The sequence below is a fragment of the Prinia subflava genome, chromosome 21, assembly GCF_021018805.1.
Source record: "Prinia subflava isolate CZ2003 ecotype Zambia chromosome 21, Cam_Psub_1.2, whole genome shotgun sequence".
Taxonomy (NCBI): domain Eukaryota; kingdom Metazoa; phylum Chordata; class Aves; order Passeriformes; family Cisticolidae; genus Prinia; species Prinia subflava.
Window position 1 is genome coordinate 4246088 of NC_086267.1, and position 18298 is coordinate 4264385.

Below are 18298 nucleotides of genomic sequence, written 5' to 3' on the forward strand. Positions count from 1 at the left end.
ACCCAGTGTGCAAACCAGAGCCACCACTTACCAGGGGCCTGCTCACGGCCAGGACTCCTCCTTGGGTAAAACACATAGCTGGGTGAAATGATTTCGTAGCAGAGCTGTTTAAGGCATCATTAGTGATGTTTAATTAACCCTCCAACAGTCTTATTCAATGGCTTCCTTCTTCCAAGCAGCTGTCCCAAGGCACACAGGGTCCACAGTGTGCCAAATGTCCCCAGGCAGCTGTCCCAAAGCCCTGGGGGACACTGGGTGAGCCTGGGGACCTGGCACCCTCCTGCCTGTGCCACAGGGTGTGGAGGTGGTGCTGCTGTGGCGGGGGCTCCAAGGGGATGCACAAGACCCAGGATGAAGGCAGGGCTATTTCCCCGCTGCTCACCCGAGGTGTGCACAGCTGGGAACAGCAGGATTTCCCCAGGGAAGCCTCTAGACTCCTTGCTGAGACATGGATCCCCCTGGACACCAAACCAACGCCGTCCCCTCGCCGTGGCTGCCCGCGGAGGAACCCAGTCACCACCGGCTGCGCGGTTCTCATATCAGTTTTAATAGCAACATCAGAGTACTAAATATACAGAGGGCAAAGGGGACAGGGTGGCATTTACAGTGCTTCCAAATACACGGCTTCCACGGACAGAGACAAATTAAAAACCGCTCGGGAAGAAAAGGTCCTTTTGGCACTGCCCCACCTCGTGGGCAGGGCAGCCACAATGCCAAAAGGCGACGGTGCTTCCACTGGATGCCTCCTGGAGCAGGGTTTTCCCAGGAAAAGAAAGAAGTACTCAGTGATGTAAAACCGGTTACAAAGTAAAACTGTCTCATGTTAGAAAACGGGTTTTGGCAAAATAAAAATAAAGTGTAAACTTCACTGTACATGTCCTATCAAACAAAAAAATAAACCCCTTGGAACCTAAAATAGAAGTATCTGGGTCAGAAATCTGTGCCCTTAGTGTACATTTTTGTGCAACATATACTTTTTTCAAAGTAAATATTATCTCCACTCGTGACACTATTAAAAATGTACCTACAAATGCCGAGAGTAATTCTTAAAAATGGGTGAGAAGCGTTAGATGAGCTCGGGAGACCAAACCCACAGACTTGGAAATGGCAAGGGATTTCTTGCTGGTTTTGAAAAAACTCGCGTACAGATTTAATATCTGGTTGAACAAAAATTCCAACCACATTCATCCTGAAATGGGCGGGCTGAGATAGGATAGATATATTTTTTGTTCTATTTTATTTTTTAGGTTTTTTTTTTTACAAAATATATATTATGTGTAGAATATCTACTATTTAACTACCGTTTCAGCTGAACTACCTTCCTTCGCGACAAGCTGCCAGTGGAGAAGAGGTAACCTGAAATCCGTCCCCGCGCCAGCTCTGCTGTGGCTACGGTGACCTCCTGGCAGGCTCGGTGCCCTTGACCCCACGGAGCACTGGTGCCCTGTGGAGCACTGGTGTTCTCTGGAGCACGGCTCCTGCCACCACCACCGGCCGCCCTTTCTCCAGCTGGGAAGACAGAGTGAAGGTAAACGATCGGATCTGGAGAGATGGGCGGCTGCCCAGGACCGGCTCTGCCTGGGTTGCTGTGGGGTGAAGCCGCCCTCGGGGGACCCCGGCTTCCAAAGGCCGGGGATTGAGGACCAAACTCTGCCCGCCCTACCTGTTGGTGCCATGACATGGGAGCTCGGATCTGGAGCCTCTGGAGCTCAGTTTGGTGCAGGATAAAGCCCACTGGTGCTGGTGGCAGCAGTGGCACCCACAGCCACACATCCTGTGCCTCCTGCTCAGGGTTTGCAAGGGATGTGGAGGGAGGAGAGTCTTGGATGGCCCTGGGAAGCCTGGGCTTGCTGCAGAGCCCAAGCAGAGCCAACCTCTCCTTGCCGTGGGTGGCTTGTCCTACACCACTTTCTCTAGGACAGAGCCACACACAGACACTCCATGACATGTCTGGGGAATGTGGCAGCCTCTTGGCTGCCATGGTGTGTTTCCCAGGAACTATTCAGGGGCTAAGGAGTCTGGAAAATGAACTGAAAAGAAACAAGCAGCAGTGGGCTGAGGGCTTACAGCAAAGCAAGGAGCAAAACTTTTCTTTTGTCAAGCTTCCAGGACCTCGGGGTGAGATGATGTGCCCAAAACATGACAAAGCTCCCACGGGAGCATGTCTGAGAACACCATGCTTGCCTACTTTTCCACGGTGGGAAGATCTACTCAATAGACTATGCCATGGAAATGTGACTTTCTATTTTCATTTCTTTCTTGTTTTTTGGCTTTCATCAATAGGAGGGAATGAAATCACCACACTTCATTGCTCTTCACTGTGCAAAACCTAGGGATGCCTGGATCCTGCTTTGTACATCATTGCATCAGCGGCTCCATCCCAGCCCTTCCTCCTCCTCCTCTCCCTCCACCAGTGGCCCAGCAGGGATGGGGGGAGGCTTCCTCTGATAAAGTGCAAGTGCTGTTGGTCCTTATAAATAAGGGAAGATTGTGCATCTACTTTTGTTCCCTGGTTCACCGCTCAGCTCTGGGGAGACCAGGACATGTCCTGCTGCAGATTGGGGGGGAAGCTCATGCAAGTCCTGCCTTCTGAAACCTGTGCCCATCCTCGGGGTCACAGTGATTCACCTTCCTTCTCTCTCTCTCTCTCTCTCTCTCTCTCTCACACACACACACACACACACACACGCATGCTTTCCCCTCCTCTCTCCCAGCTCCACAGGGAATTTCCTGTGAGCCAGGTGCCTCTCCATCACCACCGCCATCATCACCACTGCTTGCACCAGTGCTGCCCGTGCTGCCCTAGCATCTCCCAGCCCTGCCTGACAACTTCCCTGCAGGGAAGGGCAGCAGGTTCCATCCATGCAGAAACACAGAATGCTGCTTCAGATGCCCTGCAATGAGGGGGCTGAGACATATTTCTTATACTGCTACCGCGATTACACTGGAATACCTGTGGGAATGAAATAAATAGGAAGATTAAGGGGAGAAGCACAAGAAACATGGCTCAAAGCTGGTGCGGATGGATTCCCAGGAAGTCACAAAAGGAGGAGAGCCTGTGGGCAGGGGCTGCACCACTGACACCAGCATCACAGGAAAGCCCCGGGACACTGAGATGATCCTGGAGCAGTTGCTTAAACTCCACGCTTCCCAAGGACAGACACTCATCATGTTTCCCAGGGACAGCTAAAGCTTTGGGGGCCACTGCTCTAGCAAGACACTGTCTCCTCTCCTCCCTGGAGGCATCCAATGATCTGGAGAGCCACCCAGGAGATACTGCTCTGCCCAGGGAATGGTTGGCTCAAGTCCGCAGGTAATTGTCAGGGCTGGCAAGGAAGACTTCTGTCTGAGGCAGCGTCCAAAAAATTCAGGACAAATAATCCAGACTGTGCAATTCCATGGGAAAAGGACAGAAAAGGACACGGGAACAAGAGACCGCACGCGTGGCTATGCGCAACACCACAGGGTTCTACTTTTTTTTTGTTGTTTTTAAACTGCACGTTCATTATCATAAAGAAAAGGAGCTGAGTAATCAGTGAGGGAGTAGAAACGTGGATCTGGACAATTCTAAAAAACCACTAGTATTTACCAAGGGCAGTTTACAAAAAGAACTGGAGGACTTTGGTCTGATCTCTGCTGTCGTTTCCACCCATTTAACATTGAAGGGACCCGGGCGAGACCCATCCCAGCGTCTGACGTGCAGCACGGTGTGGCAGCACCTGACTCCATGGAAAGACTTGGACAGAGGGTTTAGGGTCAGCACCCACGAACACCACCCACCCCAGAAGGAGCTGGACGGGCATGGACTTGTTTCTAGAGCAACACACCAAGCCAGAGCCTGCAGAATCGTGCTTCCCTGCCAAAATTTCCCTTTAAACACTGTTAAGAGATCTCCAGGATTGTGGACAGTCGGCTGTGTCTTCTCCTGCTGCAGCAGAGACAGCTAAAACCAGGAGAACAAAGGGAGAGGCTCTCTCAATTCCACAGCCCCAGGCTGGGGCAGGAGGCAATGAGCCCCTTCCTCTTGTTTCTCACAGAGGGCTGAGTAAGCTTTGGTTCTGTGGCCAATTTAGAAGCCATTTTCCAAAAACCTTCCCACACCCCACTCCTAAATTTTTTTTCTGTGCCAAGAGAGGCCCATCTTTTGGGAGTCCATCCCTAAGGTCTGCCCCGTCCAGCTCCGAGGTGTCATGCCTAGCACGGTGGAGATCACAGCTCTGTGGACACGGGGCAGGCCCAGGTTTTCCGGCTTCTTTCCATCGACCTTGATGGTGTATCAGGGTACAGAAGCCTGGAAATACCTTCAGCACTGCCTTGAACTGTGCTCTGGATGGTTTTGGGAAGCTTTTCCTCTGCTTCCCGCTGGCAGCACAGCCCCAGCCGTCTCACACCACGGTCACGTTGCAACGCTGGAAAAGCATTTCCAAAAAGAACCAAAATTATATCTATATATATGTATACATACATATATATGTCTATACATACACACACACACGTATATATATGTATATATGTCTACCTATATATACACATATAGGTTGACAGGCAAGCTGCCAAAGTAGAAAACACCAGATCACCCAGTTTGCATGATGCATGTTAAAGAAATGAGACTTTTAGCCCATGACATCTTCTTTAAAAATGAGTATTTAGGATCTTCAAAAATTGCTACAGTACAAAAAGTGTTTGTGTGTGTATATATATATATATATTTTTTTTTTTTTCCCTCTACGTATACCGTATGTATGTACGCGTATGGACGGGAATGGATGATCCCACCAGAAGAGATGCCCCACTCGTCCTCCACAACATTTCCAGGCGTTATTGACTCGGCTCTTTGCAAAGTCTTTGCATCAGTTCATGGCACATAATGGTATTATTGGCACAGGTTCAGAGTCACCGTCCATGGCCGGGCTCCAGGCGCTCATCCTTCCCTTTCCATCCCTTGCTGGCTCCTCCTCCTCCTCCTCCTCCACGGGATTCTTTGCTGGCACACTTTCCTTTCTCTCCTCCCAAAAACGTGCTCCTTGACAACGCAGTTACCTATAGGCGTGTTCATTTTTATAAAAATATATTTGGCCCATAGAACGCTGCTCTTTGAGTCTCCTACTGGTAAACAGAAATGGTAGGTACAGGTAACCCATTATTTTTTTATATTTTTTACAGGTTCACCAATGGAATCCTGTTGAGGACGAGAAGAAAAAGAAAGATTAAGTCATGACAGGGAATTTGCACCATGTCCTGTATCACTGCTTGGATGATCCCCCACAGCCTGGAGGTTTCCTCCTCCTTCCCCCTGGCTGTGGAGCTGCAGGATGCTTGGGGGAGCAGAGCATGGAGGGAGCAGGGTATCAGTGACTTCCTCCTCCTTCTCCGCAGCTGCTGTCTGTGCTGGGGATTGGGGCCACTGCTTCTCTCTCCTCGGGGCCTTTTCCAGAGCGGGATCATCCCTGCGTTCTGCAGCTTCTCACGCTCGGCCCTTGAGCAGTGAGTGCTCTGGCAGACGAGCAGACGATGACAAGCACTAACAAGATTTTCTAAAGTTAAATCTAAAGAATCAATAGGGAATTGCTTAAGCACCAAACCAGAGATCCTATCAAAGTCCTTAAGCTATTTATTTACCATCTACTGGAAGATGTCTGCCTATGCAATCCTGGACCCTCGATGTGATGACAATCACTCCTCATCACTGGCGTGTGGCCACTTGTTCTACATGTCTGTGACATTCCATGAGCTGTAGCACAGCAGGGTGTGCCAAAGGCAGCTTCCAGCAGGTACCTACACCCCGTACAGCAGTGCTCAGAACACACATTCCTAATCCACACATCCCTAATCTGTGCCCTCTGCCTGGCTGGGATCAGCATCCAGAATGCAATGTGCTTTTTGTCCCAGCATTCTTTCTCTAGAAAAAACATCATTTTTAAGCAAGATGCTCAATATACCATCTCCAAGAACAACCCTGAAGTCTTAATTAGCGAGACAGATTTTCCAGAGTCCTTAATCTCCTGTGCTGGGGCTGTGCTGGGACTGCTGCTAACTCCTCCGAAGACAAGCCGGGATCTTTTATGATGACTCATTATCTGTTAATGTTAACACAAACCATTTGCTGTTGTTAGGCAGAACGCGGCCAGCACAGCAGCTGCTGCCGTGTTGGAGCGTGGCATCACCACACAGCACTGTCAGCTCTCACCACCCTGTGCCAGGGCAGGGTCAGGCCAGTGTCACCAAACCAGCACAGCTGCTGTGTCCCAAAGTGTCCCCTCCCTGCCAGCGGTGCCGAGCATCCCGTGGCTCCGGGCCAACACTGGTTAATGCAGGATGTACAATTGGTATTGTATCCCAAATAGCCTCTTTGTGCAAAGTAGGTCAGCACTTGATCAACCTTACAGATTTTTGTATAATCTCATTCCATGGGGTTTTTCAGTCAAAGAGAGTGGGATTAAGGACGAGAATAATGCGGAATCTCAAACTTCATTTCAGAAAGCCCCAAAGCCAGGATGAAATCCATGCCAAACCAGCCACCCTGTGCTGTGGTGCCTGAACAAAGCCACTCAAATCTTTGGGACATATCCTCTGCTGGTCTGCAGAGCAGCGCTGCTCCTGCCTCTATCTGGGTGCTCCTCCAGCACCACTGGCACCAGGCAAGAGAAGTTTTCCTTTTCATTCCTCCCTTCAGGTAACTCCTGAGAGCTTCCTCTGACTGCTCCAGTCCTCTCATACCCAGCCCAGGGCCACACTGAGGCTGCACTGCCACACCAGGCTGCTGCAGACAGACTGACTCCTCTGCCTGCAGGAGTAGCTGCCGGCAGCCACTGCTGGGGTGTGACATCCACCGAGGTGTGACACCTACCAAGGAGCTGGTGCTCCAGTGGGGCCTGGCAATCTGCTGGAAAGCTCCACCAGCTGCTTGCCACGGGCAGCATCACCTGCTGTGGGGAGGGACAGAGTCCTGGCGGGGACCACGCCTGCAGCACAGGAACTCTCCCCACGGCTCGTGCTGGCGCAGGAGGAATCTAACCCCAGGAAATAGCTTCAACATCTGCTGCCCGTGTATCTAGATGAATTTCACCAGGTTTCCTGACACAATCACGGCGCTGCCTGCAGCTCTCGGGGCTGGAGATGCTCTGCAGTGCTGTCCCTGTTATCTGCTGCCTCAATTGCTCAGCCCAGCCTGATGATGCTGCCGGCATCACCCAAGGCCAGGGTGCCAGCTGGGCAGCACTGTGGTCAGTCCTCACACTAGGCTGATGGACTGTCAGATGTGAAGTTCACATTAAATTCCATCTTGACTCCCAGTGGTCATCTTGACAAAACATCTGCAGCACCTCTGTCCTGCCATCCCTGTCCTGGGACATGCCACCTGCCTTGTGCCTCCCCCTCTGGCCCCACACCATCAGGAGCACTGATGTGCCAACGAGACAGCTCAGAGCTGTGAAGAACTGTCAATTAAAATTTGTAAAACACTAGGAGAAAGGGGCTGCGAGGAGAAAGCTGCATGTAGCCCCTCCAGCCAAAAAGCTGCACATGCTCCAGAGCATCCCTATCCTCTGCTGTGGTGCAGTGGGTCAACAGCAACTGTCCCCTTCAGGTGACCTTGCTGTGGCTGTGGATGCCAGCCAGGAAACACTCATTCCCTCGGAAGCGGTGCAGCCCAAGCAGCTGCATCTCCTTTTCCAGCAGCCTCTCCCCTAGAAACAAGAGCTGGAGAGGCATCTTCCATGCCTCCACTCTGCTTCCCTCCATCCCACTGCTCCTGTGGCACTTGGCAGCTGGTGACAGCACAAGGCAACCACGGTGGCAGGGACAGCCTAGCAGGGAGCTCATCTCAGTGCCATCTGCACCTTACACAGTGACACACGAAACCTGGGATGCTCATTTCACCTGAGGGATTTCCCACTGGCACCTGGTTTCGTCTGGGACACACCACTGATGCAAGTGTGTCCCAGAAACACTCTGGTGCAAACACACCTATGCAGAGTAAACGTGCAGAGAACAGGTAGAGCAGGTTTGGGATCAATCTCATTTTGTTATCGTTAATGAAACCAAACAGCAGCTTCCAGAATTGCATCTGTAATTGAAGTGCCATTACAGAGCTAATGCTCCAGGTACGAGCCCGATAGATTTTTCCAGAGCGCATCAATGTGCGTTTTATGGATTCCATGAAAACGGGTCAATGAGAATTTCAAGGATTTAATAAGGCGTAATGGAATGGCTTCAGGCCATTTGAAGAAATCTATGGAGGTGACCAGGGCACAGTCTTTGGCCCAGGGTTTCACATGACCTGGGGCAGGACCAGTGGGATCCACACAGGATTCCTACAGTGCTTCAAGCTGCTCCTTCCTTCCTTCTATGCGAGGCATGGAGAGCAGTAGATGGCATCGAGTGTAGCTGACTTGCTTTATGTGTTATTTCGTTTAAATTCACTTTAAGCCAATGGAAAGTTGTCCCAAACTACAAAACTGAGGGTGGAAAAGGCCCAGTGGGTTACTGCTGAGGCTGATGTTCCATGCAGACCCCCCATGCTCACTCTCCTGCTGCCCTCACTCCTGGAACCAGCTCCTGACTGGTTTCCTTCGCCCTCTGTCCTCTGAGACAGTGACCACAGCAACAGAGAGAAAAAACATGAGCATATCAGTGGATGGGGAGTGAGAGTCTTTCACCTTCACCAGTGAAGCTGCTGCAGGCAAAAGAGGCTCTGGGGGGGCAGTGGGGCCATGCCAGATGAATCCCTGCTCTCTGACCCACTGTGCTGGCACACACCTCACCTGCCCTGTCTAGACACCGCCAGCCCCAGCACGGCCGAGACCATTAACTTTTTATTCCCTTCAATTCTAATCTAATTATATTTCTGTGTTCAATAGCTGTGCATAATGTTAAACAGGCTATTCCAAGCGAGCTGCAGCCAGGGAAGGCTGGAAATTTCATTTACACTGAATATATGATTCATTACAGCAGGGACTTGAGACAGAGCAATTAATTCACCTGAGCACGTGGCTTGAGCGGGCACCACTGCCCAGACTGAGCTGGCACAGATTTTTCCTGACACTATTGGCTGTGCCACCTTCAAAAGTGACACAAGGAGGTGGAAATGGCTCAGGCCAACTTGACAAAAGAGAAGAAAATCCCCAAAAATTGTACTCTTGCAACCAGAACAACATCACTGCACTCCTTCAGTCACAGCAACAACCCAGCTGCTGGGGACTGTGCTCAAAGGGTTGGCTTTGCAGAGCAGCAGGAGGAGGAGGAAGAAGAGGAGGAAGAGGAGGAGGAAGAGGAGGAGGACCCCAGCACCCTTGCAGTGAGCATGGAAGTGTTCATGACAGCAAATATCACCAAATGAGCTTTCAGATACTGGTGGAGTGTGCATGCTGGACGTGTGGTGCTCGGACGAGGCGGGCTGTCCATCATGCCACCAGAGGTTAATTACAGATCAGGCCATTTCCCAGCACGGAAATTACTGTGGCTTGTTGAGGTTTTAGAGGTGGGCTTGAACCATGGGATCAGGCTGAAGTTCAAGGCTGCCCCAGGGACCCTTTGCTTTTGAGTCCTTGTCCATTCCAGCATCTGCCTGTTGGCTTGGGCCTGTCTGCAATTAACCTCCCTGGAAAAGATGTTTGGCTCCCAGTGCCCCGTCCATGGCATGAAATATGTCCAGTCACACTGGAAGGAGTGCAGACAGGGGGATGGCACCAGGCAGGGTGCGAGGGGCACAGCAGGGGCACAGGATGGGTGCGGGGTGGACGCAGGGAGCGCGGTACGTACCAGGAAACAGCCCGCTGGCGTCTGCCCTGCCCCCAGAAGTCAAACAGGCTTCGGCCAGTCAGCAGGAGATTTCAAACCATTTCTCAGACACAAAGGCCACGGGAATAAGATGCCGGTCAGAAGAAGAGGGTCTGCAGTGAGCAGAAAGAGGGGCTTGTACACACTGGTACGTAACACACATGGTGCAAGCCAGGGTGGCCTGCTGCACAATCAGCTTTTTTACATCTCTCTAGAGTGATGCTTTGAGTGGGCCTGGGTTCACCAGGCTGCCTGGAGGTGCTCTGGGATAGAGGGTCCTAGACAGCATCCCTGGGTAGTGGAAAAGCGGTGATCCCTGCCAGCCAGAACACAGGCACTCTCTGTCATCTAGCTGGAGTTCATATCAAACCAAAGCTTGTGGACATCCAACAAAATGGTGTGACAATCCCTGCCAGTTCTCCACCTTCCGAGATGTGAAGGAGCCCCGGAAAATGCAGTTGAGCAGAGCCCCACACACACACAAGAGATGCTGATTGAAAAGACATCAGTGAAGTTGGCTCCAGGCCTGTCCTTGGGGCAGGCAGACATGGGCTGTGACTGCCACAGATGCTGTGGTTCCTTGAGGCTGCCTGGGGCATCAGCTTTCTCATTTCTCTCAAAACTCTCTGTCTGGCTTCCCCTCTACCTTTGATGGGGACACACATTTACCATATGGTGAAACCACACCAGCACCCAGTGAAAGCACTCTGGAGACAGCCTGTGGTGTGGGAAACATCGCTCCCAGCCCCACCGCTCCTGATCCCCTCCCTCTGGGCAGGCAAGGGGCTGGCAGAGCATGGCCACATCCCTTGGCTGCCAGTGATGCTCCTTGTTAACGCTCCGCCGTTATTTCACAGCAGCCAAACGCTTCATTTGGCTCTTGCTGCCTGCTCCTCCATTAATCACCCACTTGTTTGCTGCCCGGCAGCTTTGCCGATGCCACTGAGGAGACAGCACAGGCACTGGAAAAATGGATCCAGTGGCATTTTATGTGCTGGCAGGAGCAGCAGCAGCTGGGAACTGAACACCGTGTGGTGCTGAGCTCACTCAGCCCTGCATGACCAAGGGCTGCTGAGGCACTCACCCAGCCTCACCTCACTGGGGGTCAGGGGGCTGGTCCCACACTGAAATAAGAGTGGGTGAGCACCCGAGAGGAAGGTGGCTCTGCCAAATGCTGCCAGAACATTACCCCCGAGCACCAGGGCCCCCTCACCACAGCGGGACGGCGCTGCCCACCCACCGGGAAGCCACGGCGCCCACCTCACCTGTTTCCATTGAAGGTGGTTTTATAATCCCCGGGCGAGTGCAACGTGTCCTCTGCATAGACGGGCACGGGGGTCCGGACGCACTCGTGGGAGCACTGCAGCGTCTCGTTGTAGGCGGTGAAGATGTCGAGGGCGCTGGGCACGCGGGCGGGGGCGAAGTCAGTCAGGTTCTGGCAGCTCTCCTCCTGCTGGTCCAGCTTGCGTTGGTGGCTGTTGCGCCGCGGGCGCCCGCTCTGCGCGCAGCTGGGACGGGGGGAGAGAGAATCAGACAATCATGGGGTGGTCTGGGTTGGAAGGGACCTTGAAAACCTTCCAGTTCCATCCCCCTGCTACAGACAGAGATGCCTTCCACTGGATCAGGTTGTTTCAAGCCCTGTTCAACCTGGCCTTGGGCGCTTCCAGGGATGGGGCAGCCACAGCTTCTCTGGGCAGCCTGTGCAAGAGCTTCACCACCCTCACAGGGAAGAAATTTCCCCTAAGATCTAATTTCCTTTAGTTGAAAACAGTTCCCCTTGTCCCATCCCACTGTCTGTCTGTATAAAAAGTTGCCCTCCGTTTTTTATAAGTCTGTTACCGCCTGAAAGGCCAAAGCAGAAGGCATGGGAGGCACAGTGTATCCTTGAAACTTGGCAGGGGAACTCACCTGATCGACCAGTCATTACAGATTGCTCAGTACTAGACTGGAATTCAGAAATTCTAATTCCGATACAGAATTGGAAAGATCAGCCACAAGCAGTCATTTGGCACGGTGCTTTTTTTTTAAGAATCAGATTTACATTTTAGACACAAGCTTTTTCTCATCAGAGGAATGACTTAATGAGTCACACATTTGTACCTGCAGGAAGCAAAAGCCTTTTCTTAAGTGAAAATATGTAGGTGAGAACAATGAAGTGAAACCCTTTCCATTTGGGAGACACCAACAGGTTGGAAGTTCTCAGGATAAATGAGCTCAGGACCTGGTGTGACACAGCAGAGGGATGGCTGGCAGGGCAGCCCTGCTCTCCGGGGGCTCCTCCAGCTCCGGAGGCTTCATCAGGATCTCGTGGCTGCACAACACTTCTGGCTCAGTACGTCAGAGACAAGGAGAACCCCAGCTCGCAGGAGCCGCCCTCAATCAGCCTGGTCCTATTTCAGGGTCTAGTCACTGATTTAATTAAGATGCCACTTTTTCCAGATGGGATTGACAGCGCCTTGCAGAACGCTGGAGTTTTTGGGAGGTGGCAGCTCCGAGGGCGGCGGGAGCTGGGGATGCCAGCGCTGTCTGTGGAGGGGCACCCCTGGGGACAGGAGCGTGGGGCTCTGCTGGGAGCAGCACTGGCTGGGGTGGCAACATCTGCCAGCAGCGAGGCACTGCTGGCTCCGCTCCGGTTGATGCAACTGAAAGAGACAGCCCTGAACCAACTGCTGTCTCCCCACGACACGTGTGCAGGAGGAGCAGTGACAAGAAGGACGCTGGCTTGGCACGCAGCCATCGCTCACCCGTCCTGCTCGAGGGGGACAAACGCCAGCCAAAGGACGGGGACGGCGACTGTGTCCCCGCTGGGGACGGGGCCAGAGCGTGTGATGTGGGTCAGCCCTGCCATGGAGCACTTGCGGGCTGCCCAGGGACACCCAGTGAACCGAGGCAGCTTGGTTAGAGTTGAGCAAACTCCCAGGTACTGTTTCTTCACTTGGGTGCTGCCCACGCTCCCCTGCTGAGGATTTTCTCTGGTGATTTCTCAATTTCACTTACTGTAAAGCATTTCTATTCTACGCCGATCACTGGATTTATTTTTTCCCCTTTCTGGCTTCAGCAGCAGTTACTGAGCTGTTCTACCAAGCTGTGGTCAGCCGGATCAATGACTCGTACCGCTCACTGCTGCGACTGGAGACAAATCCCACAAGTGTTTTATGAACTATTTTCCCTGCTCCTTCACTGAAACACTGCGGCAACCAGGGGAATTTAGTGAATTAAATCCCACTTGAGCTACAGGAGGCAGTGTCACTGCCTGCTCCCCAAAGCAAGTTCAGCTGTGGGGCCAGAACCTCAGCACTTTTGGTCGGATGCTGCGCCACATAACTGCTTTGCCAAGATGAGGATGCCTCCACAGCCCTGCAAAGGGCTTCTCCTCTCATCCCAGTCAGCCAGCAGGCTCCTCATCAACCTGGTGTTGTAATTGCCTCCTGGCTGCAGGAATTGATTTGCTGCAGCACCCACGCAGAGCTCGGCCAGGCCAGAGGGGAGAGCCACCAGCAGGGTTGCACGGCCGCTCTCCCCCCGGCCCCGTGCTGCAGCCGTGTCGCTACGCCAGCAACGCTGACCTCAAAGTAGGCCAGTTTCCCTGGGAAAATAGGTAAAGTGAGGAGTGCCTGGAGCGAAAGCTAACCTATTTTGCCATACGCCCAGCCATGCTGAGAGAATAAACGGGAGCAAATGAAGCTGGAGGAGCATGGCAGCACCCTGGGTGTTGGGGCATGCTTCAAACCATGGCACCTGAGGGGCTTCGAAGGTGCCCTTCCAACCCTGGGGTCCCAGGGAAGGGCAGGAGATGTGGCTGCTTCTTGCCAAGCCAGGCTGGGGATGTTAGGAGCGGTATCAAAGCTCTTTAGGGAAGGCAGTGGAGGAGCTGCTGCTGGCACCGGGCAGGTCCTGGGAACACCCGCTGTGGCCCAACACATGGCTCCGACCTCTCCAGGCAATGCACACATGTCTCATGACCCTTGTCCACCCAACCCCGGCCACATGCTGCTCCCCAAAGCCACAGGCTAGGCGGTGTGAGGTGGGGAAGCTGCGGGGGAGAACCCTGATGCACCAACCTCCTTTGGGGGTTTTGGTGTAAACCCCCCATTTTCTCCTGCAATGCCTTTCCAAAATTATCCTGGTAGGTGCCACGGGCTTTGGCACCTGCAGCAGGATGGGCATCTCCACCCCCACCGTGTCCTCATCCCACACCACCCCTCAAGCCAAGCAGAGCAGGAGGGACCTTACCAATTTTTTAAGACAAGAGTTGTTATCAGCGCAGCTATGACCATGATGAGTGACACGGTAATAGTGATTATCTGATGAACTGCCAGACCTGCAGACAGAAGAAAAGAGACAGTGGGGGTGGGAGCTGAGGGGGACCTCGGCAGCATCCCCCTCCCCACAGAGCCCCCCACCACCCCCTCCCAGCCCTTCCCAGCGTGGGGCCACACACAGCCCCCGGCAGCGGTGCCGCAATCCTCTCTCCTGCCTCACACAAAATAATCTGTAAGCCAGGCTCCTCATTTCCTATCCTCTCAAGTATGTTCCTTGTCAGCCCGAATTAGGCACGAAGAACGGAAGAGAAGTGAAGACGTCTCCCCTCTGGGACAGAAAGGGAGATGAGTGCAGCCTTGCACCGGGTGCGGGATTCACCAGGGATAATAATTACGGCACTGACGGCTGCTCGCTTTGCAGGTCGGGTGGGCTCATTTCCCCCTCTTCACCTTCCATGGGGTATCATTTTGGCTCGTGGATCATTCCTAATGAGCAGTTTGGAAACAAAAGCAGCTCGCTGTACACTATGTTTGTGATTTTGTGCTGCCTTACAGTTGCAATTTCATAATGAAATGATTTTTCCTGGCTGCAGCCCAAGGATGTGCTATTTTTCACAAACAGATGTTGCAGCTCCTGATGGATGGTAGTTTTAATAAATAAATAAGTCTTAGAATGACAGGAAAATAAGCAGTTTTATATATATATCCGTATGTGTCTGTGGCAAGGACGGCGTCAGTGCCAGGGCCACGGCTCAGCTGGAGCTGGGGGTGCCTGGGGGGCCCCTGGGCAGCACTGGGGGAGCCACTGCTCGTGGGGAAGGATTCACTCGTGGCCCCCGTGCTGGCAGGGTGGGCAGCAGCCAATTCCAGCCAGAGCCAGAGCTCACCCCTCGGCTGCTTCACCTCTGGGATTCATCTCCCATGGGAATTCACAGGGAAAATGCCACAGTGGGAGGCTCCCCACCTCCCACTGGCACCCCACCTCCTGAAGGTGAGGCCCAGAGAAAGAGTTCTGGCCCCACGCCATGAGTTCCCGGGGGGTGGTGACGATGGGAGCGTGTCCCGAGGGGCCCAAGGAGCGCGGTGGCAGCTCGTGCCCACGCGTGCCAGGTCAGCTGTGACGCCCACCCTGGCAGCAGCCAGCCCGGCCGCATCCTGCACGGCAGTCTTGGAGCAGCTCCCAGTGGGACGCTGCTGGAAAAGATAAAAGGAAAGGCTCTAAAAATAAAATCAAACCAGCCCAGTGCCCGGTTCCTTTGAAAACAGAAGCGGAGTCGGGGACGAGACCTTCTGCAACACTGAGAGCTGAGGCAGTGGTGGCAGGGCCACGGGAGAACCTAATGATGCAATTAGTCCTTGCATTTACGTAATGGGAAAGGCACAGGCAGAACAGATTGCAGGTGGCTGAGCACTGGGAAGGATGGCAGCTCCTCAGAGCAGGACACATGGATTTAAGAAAGGCTGGATAATTTTAGACTCCATCACACACATAAGTTGCCATATGTACCGGCACAGCAAAGTTCCTTTGCATCATGTATTAATTCTGCACCAGAAGCCAGGGGGATTTCAAGGGGACAGGAGATCTTTGACTCAATTGTGGTGATGAGAAGGGGAAGGGACTTGACAGGTGGCCCTCGATAGTGCCCTGGGAAGGGAAGCCCTATAGCAATACCTGCTGCAATAAACACTACCAGGCCTTTTTTCCTAATTTACAAATATATCAAATCTTTTCCTCTAAGCCCTCAAAGAATGTGGGGCTGTAGGGAGCAAGATCAAGCAAATACCCAGTCTGTGAGGGGTGGGGTTAATGGGTGGGGCACCTTTTGAGAGGGGAACACCCAGTAAGGGACATAAAGCAGCCTGAGGGTGAGATGAGATGGGGAGAGGTGCTGCCAAGGGCAAAGCAGTATTTTAGACACAGCCTTCGAAGCCCAACTGCATGGGGGAAGGGGCTTGGAAGATATAATCAATAGCTCATAGAGAAAAATCCTCCTCCTCCTCCAGTGTAGGGAGCTGCCTGGCACAGGCATAACTCCCTGTGAGAGCCTGTGCCCCCAGAGAGAGACCCTGGGAGCAGGGATTGCAGCGCCTGCGTTTTGTTTGCACATCTCTATGGCAAAAGCTCCGATCCCAGCGGGTCACGGAACCCGGCGGCCACGTAATTACACGTTATTAGCAGTGGAAACGGGGAGCTGCAGGGAGGGCACGGGAGAGCAGGGAGGGACACCCGGCCCCTGCACCTGCATCGCCTCGGCCCTGCAAGGGCCCGGCGAGGGCTCCCCCTGCCAAGGCTTTTACCAGGCAATTTGACGCAGTGACCATTTAACTGGAGGGTAATTACAGGAGAAGTATTTAATGGAGCCGAAAGTGTGTCCAAGCCTCTGCGCTTCTGCTAGTGCAGCAGAATTCCGCGTGCCGCCTGCCAGGAGGGAAAGCTCTTCAAAGGCGCTCTCTGAACCCTCGGATATGCTGAAATATCTCTGGGTTTTTCCACTCTCGTGCCATCCGATTCTGCTCTTACTGGGGCCTCTAATCTCCCCAGTGGGGGGAGAGGGGCCACAACACAAAATCCCAGCAGGCAGCACAACCCAGGTCCCGATTCTCCACATTCCGGGCAAACCCCCAATCTTCTCAAAGCAAGCCAATGCCAGGGCTTTTTTTTTATCTGTTATTTTAAAGACCACATATTTGCTGCTGAGATGAAAGTGCTGAGGTTTGGCCTTTCTGGCCACCTTTTGAAACGGCTCCCGGACAGCTCTGCATCAATGGAATTAATTCCATGAGAAAATCCATTTGAGACTAATGTCTTGCTACTGCAGGAGCGCGCAATGGCAGCGAACAGGAGATATAAGCTCTTAATTAAAAACAAAGAGAACCTCTATCCCCCAAGGCCTTTATTTCAACAGCTCTGGTTAGGGAGCCTGTATTTTTCATTTTCCCAATAAAAACAGCTACGAGCTGCAACTCTTTGAAGACCCTCGTCAAGGCCTCGAAGCTGCATAAAATTAGAAAAAAGAGAAAACAGCTCTATTTCATTTGAAAGGGAGAAAACTGGAGTTACTTTTATGGGCCAGATATGGCTACCCCCAGTCTCTTCCCACACATGCTGTGTGGATCTCCCTCTCCTCAGCATCCCATCCTCATCCCTGCCACCAGTCTCCTTCCTCTGTTCTCACATGCCCTGAGCACCAGGATGCCAATACCTCCTCCTGAGCATTGTGGAAAAGCTGGGGAAAAGCAGCTGGACTCAAGAGGCTTTACGACTTCCCCAGCCATCAGAAATCACATCTGAGCCCCAAAAGCCTCATCCCCTGATAAAGCTGCTTGTGGACAGAACAATTCAATCAGGAGCGTGGTGTGGCCTCCCTGCTGCCACCGCTGGCCTTTCCCAGGGGGGATCAGCCAGATTTGGCCGTAACATGAACCTACTGCTGGTTAATAGCTTGTAAGGAAAATAATTTACAAAAGCCACAAGGGTCTGACATAGGGGAAGAGACACAGCAGAAGCTGTCTTGAAAAGCCTTGTTACAGTGCACAGCCTGTTCCTCTGCTGCCCAATCCACCGCACCACAAACCGCCTCGGGTCTGCTCTTCCCAACACCTTCTTGCTGGCAAAGCTGGGGTCAGCAAAGCTGTTTGGTTTTCCCCCTGGTAAATCAGTGATTTCTCTGAAACCCAGCCCAGGGAGTGTTAGTCATCCCGAGGTGAAAACACAGCTTTTCAGCAAAATACCCACCAAGGTTCCTGGTAACTTCCTGGTATTTTGAGCTGGACTGATGAAAGAAGCCGCTACAGCTGCGAAACGTTCTTGCCAAGAAGGAAGATCCTGGAGGCTTATGCTAAAGACACTAGGACTTATCTTCTCAGGTGTTACAGCAAATATCACGGAGCAATAAATACTTGGAGAGCAGCAGAGGAGAGTTTCTGGCTCACTGAGGCGCATGTGGGAGGATGTGCACAGGCACGTTCACCATCCGTGCATCCCCGGGAGTGTCCCATCTCCCTCACAGGGACAGCTCAGCTGGTGGCCACACTCCTTCCTTGTTTCCACCATCATCCTCCACCCTTCAGGAGAACTGCAGCTGATGCACGGCCCTACAAGGGATCCTTTGGACCGCTCCCAGGAAGGGTAACTGGTGCTGCCAGCCCAGGAGACACCATCCAGCTCCTTCACCTCCTCTCCGTCCCCCCGCTGCGGCACCTCCCCGCGCCTCGGCACGGTGGATCAAAAAGGCGGCTCCATCCTCACTGCCCAGGGT

At 52.9% G+C, this 18298-nt stretch overlaps 1 protein-coding gene across 1 annotated transcript in view; it reads right to left on the minus strand.

The window, feature by feature from the left end:
• Positions 1-534: 534 nt before the first annotated feature.
• AJAP1 (adherens junctions associated protein 1) overlaps positions 535-18298 on the minus strand; it is a 37871-nt gene continuing 20107 nt past the window's right edge. Inside the window, exons 3-6 of the mRNA XM_063417187.1 lie at positions 14011-14098; positions 11043-11285; positions 9760-9890; positions 535-5179 (exon numbers count right to left, since the gene is read on the minus strand). Coding sequence (XP_063273257.1) covers positions 9818-9890; positions 11043-11285; positions 14011-14098 — 404 coding nt within the window. The 3' untranslated portion in view covers positions 535-5179; positions 9760-9817. The remainder of the gene's footprint in view (positions 5180-9759; positions 9891-11042; positions 11286-14010; positions 14099-18298) is intronic.